The 7,131-nt window shown below is 38.5% G+C and overlaps 1 protein-coding gene across 1 annotated transcript; it reads left to right on the top strand.

Moving 5' to 3' along the window:
• The first annotated feature begins 3,131 nt into the window (after positions 1-3,131).
• LOC120293831 (laccase-14-like) lies at positions 3,132-6,766 on the top strand. The gene is made up of 7 exons (XM_039313601.1): positions 3,132-3,873; positions 4,357-4,511; positions 4,592-4,833; positions 4,934-5,059; positions 5,260-5,851; positions 6,041-6,390; positions 6,496-6,766. Exons 1-7 carry the CDS (start codon positions 3,790-3,792, stop codon positions 6,633-6,635), a joined length of 1,689 nt encoding a protein of 562 aa, XP_039169535.1. The 5' UTR covers positions 3,132-3,789; the 3' UTR covers positions 6,636-6,766.
• Positions 6,767-7,131: the final 365 nt, after the last annotated feature.

Genomic DNA, 7,131 nt, shown 5'->3' with positions numbered 1-7,131 from the left:
GGACTCTAATCTTGTGCTCCAGCAACGCTCGGTTCTAACTATATATTCCCAGCCAAGGAAACACATTGGAAGGCTTAAGCAATTAATTATACACATTTTGAACGTATATACTAATTATCCCATTTGTACTCATTCGATTTATAATTCTAGATAAAAGCCAATTTCGTGCACGACGCTAAAAACACCATATACCTGCGAATCCGTTACGTTATATCATCAACCTTTCTTTAGACCTTCTCCTCTATCATTTATTAACAATTTATTTCCTAAGGTCTATGATTTTACTGCCGTTAGCACATAATTTTATTACCTTTCCCAGAGCTCCAGGCAAGTTCTTTTTCACGTGCAATCCCTTACGTGTAACAAGATTTCGCTTATTCAACGCCAGGCACGTAATAATTGCCACGTGCGCGCACAATAAAGTGAAGGAGTGCTAAACACGTTGCCATGATTTATGCAATATATGATTTTGACCCAAGAAAAAACGTCGTCCGTGACCAGCTGATTTCGAGGAGATCCTTTTGAGATAAAGGAGAATTTTTAGAAATTAAATAATCATTTCTTACTTAAATATTTAGATAACTTTTGTTTACATCTGTGTGACTGGAATCAACAGGGAATGCCTAAGGCGAGCATGCATGCATCTGGAGTGGCAGAGCTAGGCTACTCCTGATCGATCTCTAAGCGAGTTAATCGATGCACGTTCCATACGCGCATTAGCGGGTCAAAAACGAGCAACGAAGAAAACAACTATTTAATCCTCATCTTGATATAATATTACACAACATCCACAAAATAGAAGTCATCATATGCATGTTTCTATAGATCACACAAATCAATACCATCTCAACCATCAATTATGGAGTTTACATAATCAATAGTAGATATGGACTTCGTTTACATGGCCTATATATAAGTCATGCAATGTTTTGCCTGAGCCGAGAGCGAGAATGTTAAATCTCTACACAACAATTGCTAAGAAACAAAACCCTAATCGTGATTGGTGACCTGATTCGCTAACTAGTTGGTCCATTTACCGAACTAGAAGCCTGTTGTTTCATCTGTCGATCTACCCTCCTAGGATCCGGCTTTTTCATGCACCGTTTCTTGTCTAAGGTTTTTTCACTACCTTGGACCGAATCATTGGCTTCTCTTGGATCGAGATGATCTCATTTATGTCGTCTAGTTCTACATTGATTACCTGAAAAGGCGTCTCAGACAGCGAATATAATTATTACATGAAACACAACATGATCAACTTTACCTAGTTGGCCCACGGTATATTATAATAAATTGAAGAACAAGGTCCCTGCAGGCCACAAAATAATTTAATCCTCTATTATAGGGATTAACAGGTTGGCCACGTTACGCTTATCTTCTAATTGCCCCTCGCGACCTTGTTTAATGTTTTAATTGGCGATTACGCAAGATAATTCCGCAAGAACAAGTTTGATGATAAGACAACGTAAGCTCATTTTCAATCTTCCCGACTTTGTTTTGCCTTCGTGTTGTTATTATCATGTGATAGGAGAGCAACCACTCCATTAATTTGGCTGAAAGTTGAAAATTTCACACATAAATTAGAACGTTTGTGAGGATTTATATCCTTACAACTTAATTAGAATGTCACATTTTCTGAGGCCCACGGTTCTTGATTATGTTACTGATGCTACTAATTCTTTGAATAATCTTTCCTCCACATTCCTAAATAACAATAAGGGCATTTTATATAATCGCCATGGTAAACTCCAGTTTATATCATAAAGATGTCTTATTACTATATGCATTGATGATAAGCTCGCGTATTTTCTTCTTCTTCTTTTGTCATGATAATAAGTTCCATTAGTCTTACGGAAATTTTGAAATTTTCCGTAGCACCTTAATTAACTAAAAGGTAAACCATTACTTCTCACAGGTGCTCTGGAACATTGAATGTGTCCGAGGAAAATATGAAATTGCAATCATGGCGCTTGTGGTGCGAAACGTGTTTTAGGATTTCTTGTCCGAGCATGAAATGATGTCTTTGTTGTGCAGGGAACAAAATTGGTCATTTCCCTCTTCCATAAAGTGCTTGCAATTTTGTTCTGATTAAGCTAAATTAATTAATAAATGTTCTGTAGCCTATTGCTTTTGAAGTGATACTAAAGACTCAAAATGCACCATTAGTTTGAAGCACTTACGGCATTGTTAGGCTAGCATTTTCGTTAGAATTTGAAGCACTTATGGCAACTTTAGGCTCAACTCTAGGAAATTTTATGTTGTATTCTGATAAATCTTATGGACTGTGTGGTTACAGACATTTTTGATATAGAATATTATCTCAAACATATCATGAATGGCAGATTTGTATTATTTAATGATATATGATATACGGATTGGGACACATTATTTTCTAGATAATCAATGTGTTATGCTCTAATTGATCTTTCTAATGTGTAGGCGTGCTTTTAACGGGAATAATTTTTTGTGAATTTTTTTTCTTTGGGCGGGGAAGTACTTTTATAAAAGCACTATTTCTAGTAGACTCCCAAAATCATAAACGCAACGACTAAAACCCTAGTCAAATTAATGATTCACACCACGTGTCATTAATCAAATCATATATAGTCAGCTTCTCTAACATATATTAATAGGGGCTTTTGTAATGTCTCTAAGCTGGATCCACTTTGGATGCTTGTATATCAAGAACAAGATCAATAGAGAGATTTCGTACACGTTTTTGTTTCGGGAAGGAATTGAGACACCTCGGTCTAGGTAAACCCCTAACTTATAGATCTCATAGAAAATTGGTAGATATCTTCGGGAGAATGGTAATATGCGCTTTATTTTTACTTCAATAATCTACAAATTCTTTGGCAAAAGAGAAAAGAAGTATTTACACGCTTTAAAAGTTTGTCAAAAGATAGTCGTACACTATAAGGAATGATTCGATTTGTAAAACTTTTGTTTAAACACGTTACAAGAAAGTTCAGTTTTTTGATTGCTGAACCTGACCGAAACATATGCTCCGAAAAGGCTCTTTAAACTAGACTTCAGTACGAGTTTTCTTTCTCCTGGTTTGCTGTGTTCGGTAAATGACAAGGAGAAACATTTTTCTTTTATGCTTCTTTTTTATTTGGAAAATACAGATTTCTCTGCTGCACCGAATATCTCTCGACTTCTAGGGGCTCTATTTTCCGAAGTATCATGGGACTGGTCAACCCGTCCAAGAAGAACAACGTGGGGAGGTGGCTGTGGAACTTCTTTCACGAGCAATCCTCCACGAAAACGTTGACGCCGATTGTCTCCAGAAAAGAACAAAAGGAGAATCGGTAATGAGTCTTGAAGCAGTTGATGAGCGCGTAAAGAAATGCATTTTTAAATTCTCTTCTTTCTTGCCCGCATGACTAAGTAAGTCGTGGGAAGTTCATCGGCTCGTTCCTCAGCAGCGCTCCTTAGCCGATCTTCTTCTTCTTTGTGGAAACACGGGAAAAATGAGCACAAGCCTTTGAAAGACAAATGCTGGTTTTTCCTTTCTTTAACTTTTATTGGCTGTAATGTCGAGGACACCTGTCTTTGCGGGAAACCCGCCGAATTCGTTTTCATGTGGGGCAGACAGCGAGCATCTCGACAGAGAAAACCAAATACGAAAGAAGTTCCCTATAAAGAGCCCCCTTTAGTGGAAGGTGAAGGTCACAAGAAGAAAGAGGCCGAGCGAAACACAAGTCCCCTATTTTGTTCTGGATCAAGTGATTCATAGAAGTTCGTTTTTGTCTTGTTGAGAGAGAGAGAGAGAGGGAGACAGAGACGATGGGCAGATATCTAGGGTTTGGGTTCACTCTGACCCTTTTCTTTTGCATGGCTCAAGGCAAAGTCCTCCACTATGATTTCGTGGTAAGTAGGAACATCTCCTCGTTGAGCACTCTTAAGTGTCTTTTTTGGGCCATACAGATCATTTAGCGACTACTAGCGCATTTGTATCAAGTTTTACGATCTCATGATTCGTTGATGTTATTTTAGATCTTCACATCTAGATCTGGAGCTAGTTAGATCTTGGACTATGCTCGAGGCCGAGTATTACAGCATTCATATACCAAAACTACATGCATTTTTCTGATGATTTTATCTTCTTGTAAGTTTGGTAGTAATCCCTAAATATCCACAGTTGTATAATTTATTTATTTGTTCATTTGGGAAGTGATCTCCAACCCATTTGGGTCTTTATTCTGGAAGCAAGTGCAGACGCCGGCCCGTAAATTAGTCAATGTTATTTGTAGGCTGCGGTACACCGAAACGCTTCGGCATCAATTTAATAAGAGAGATTACTTAAGATGTTTGTCGGTCAAATTTTAAAGGATGATTTTTTATTTGTTGCAGGTGAAGGAGACACCTATTAATATGTTGTGTGAGACAAATCGCTCTGTATTGACTGTGAATGGTCTGTTTCCTGGACCGGAGATCCGTGCTCACAAGGGTGACACCATATATGTCAATGTTACCAACATAGGACCCTATGGAGTCACTATTCATTGGTAAAAATAAAACCACCCTTCCTCCACCCTTAACCCCCCCTCCTCCTCTCTCTCCTTCCTAATATTGTCCACACATGCAGGCATGGAGTGAGACAAATAAGGTATCCTTGGTCTGACGGCCCGGAGAACATCACGCAATGCCCAATCCCTACGAACTCAAGCTTCCTTCAGAAAGTCATACTCACTGAAGAAGAAGGCACACTATGGTGGCACGCTCATAGCGATTGGACACGGGCTACTGTACACGGCCCTATAATCATTTTGCCTATCAATGACACCAACTACCCTTACAAGTTTGATGAACAACACACAATTGTGATTGGTATTCTACTTAAATGAAAGAATTAAGTTTTTCACTTAATCAAACATGCACAAGTAATAGCTTGAATTGTTTTTCTTAACAAAACTAATTTGGCATGCAGCTGAATGGTATGCGAGAGATACAAAGGCTATAATCGATGAGGCTCTTGCAACTGGAGGTGATCCAGACTTGTCCGTGGCCTATACCATCAATGGTCAACCAGGAGATAGTTACCCATGCTCTAATGGTATGAATTCTAGTGTGTATTTATGTGTGATATATGCTATTTTTTAAAAAGAAAAGCTCGTATTCATAGGTAATGAAATAAAACCTTTTTACTCTATATTAATGAAATGAGATCTTGCAAAATTGTTATTCCTTAAAACTAATCAAGATCTATAACAATACTATCTAATATGGGTTTTTTTTTTTTTTAATCTTTTGTAGGGTCGGCATACAATATAACAATTGTGCAAGGAAAAACATATCTCTTCCGGATCATCCACTCTGGGATGAATGAAGAGATGTTCTTCGGAATAGCCAAGCACAATCTTACTGTGGTCGGAATGGATGGAGCTTATTTGAAACCACTTAAGACCAATTACCTCATGATAACTCCTGGTCAAACAATGGATGTTTTGGTAACTGCAAACCAAGCCCCTGGTCGCTACTACATGGTATTCAGTCCATTCGTTGATACCAATGCCCCATCCAATGACAACGTCACGAGGGCGATATTTCAATACAATGGCAATTATAACCACTCGGAGACTCCTTTGTTACCCGAGCTTCCAGGTTTTACTAACAAGAGTGATGCTGGAAACTTTACTATTCAGTTGAGGAGTTTGAACAGTGAAGAACATCCATCTAAGGTTCCAACCAAAATCACTAGGAACATTACGATCGCAGTGTCCGTGAATCAACAGCCATGTCCTGCTAATACAACATGTACCGGTCCACAAGGCGCCATGCATTCAGCAAGCTTGAACAACATAAGTTTTTGGGCTCCATCGATTAGCATTCTCCAAGCATACTACAAGTACGTAAATCACTAGACCTTCCAATTTGATCATATTTGTTAGTATCTTAGACGGATAGAGTTGATTTAGGCTTAAATATTGTTCAAATTGAACCAATTTAAATGGTTTAAACCTTCATTGTCTTAAAGTGAAGGCATAATTCAACATCTAAATGTGTCGATAACATTATGTTCGTGTGGTGCGTGCAGCAATCTCCAAGGAGTCTACAACAAAACTTTTCCGGATACACCACCTTTCGTGTTTGACTACACCGGGAATGTATCGGCCTTAGGAGAAGCTGCCAATGTGAGCACCGAAGTGTTGATGATTAACTATAATGAGGAGGTCGAAATAAGATTCCAGGGGACCAATTTCGGAGCAGCAGAGAATCACCCCATGCATTTACATGGCTATAGCTTTTATGTCGTTGGAATGGGCGATGGAAATTTCAGCGACTCCTATGTATCGCAGTATAATACAGTTAATCCGCCTTACGTTAACACCGTTGGACTCCCCAAAAATGGGTGGACAGCCATTAGATTCAAAGCCGATAATCCAGGTAATATGATTTAAAGATAGAAACGCATATAAACATATAGTTTACACGGATTTAGACATTTATATGAATACATTTGACAGATTATTCTTTTACGGCTGCTCGTAGGGGTGTGGTTCATGCACTGTCACTTGGAACGCCATGCGAGCTGGGGGATGGACACAGTCATTGTCGTTGGAGATGGGGCGAAAAAACATCAGAAGGTGCTGCCACCACCCAAAGACATGCCTCCTTGTTCCGTGTCTTGATCAGGATGTTGTTTGCTTTGAGTTCATTGCTAGGGCAACGGCCATTGATATACCAATGGAAATAAATCATCTGTACTGCGTGGCGAATTTTGCAATTCTGGATCATCGAAATAAGCTTTGACTTTAACATATGTTTCGGCATGTGAAAAGTTTATGTTCGATTCAAAATAATGTATTCTTTTGTCCCATAAGTGATTCAAAATTTATTTGTACATTAATAGAGGCGAAATTTTCAATGACATTGACTAAAAGGACCATTTACCATCCGTTAATAATAATATGTCATACAAAAATCCTATAAATAAATCAATTTGATGTGTAAAAGAGCACATGTAGTTAACAGCCTCAAAGCCCAAAATGGATGCCAACTTGCGATGTTGACGTGGAAGGAGTCGATGCAACTTGCGATATTGACGTAAATAAATCATCTTGCGATGCCAATTTGAGATGCTTTAGATGAGCTTTTTTTTTTTTTTTAGCTTCAATGGAGGTGTGG

Source organism: Eucalyptus grandis, chromosome 5 (assembly GCF_016545825.1).
Source record: "Eucalyptus grandis isolate ANBG69807.140 chromosome 5, ASM1654582v1, whole genome shotgun sequence".
Classification (NCBI taxonomy): Eukaryota; Viridiplantae; Streptophyta; class Magnoliopsida; order Myrtales; family Myrtaceae; genus Eucalyptus; species Eucalyptus grandis.
Note: the sequence above shows the minus strand (reverse complement) of the source record. Positions and strands in the feature narration are given on the sequence as shown.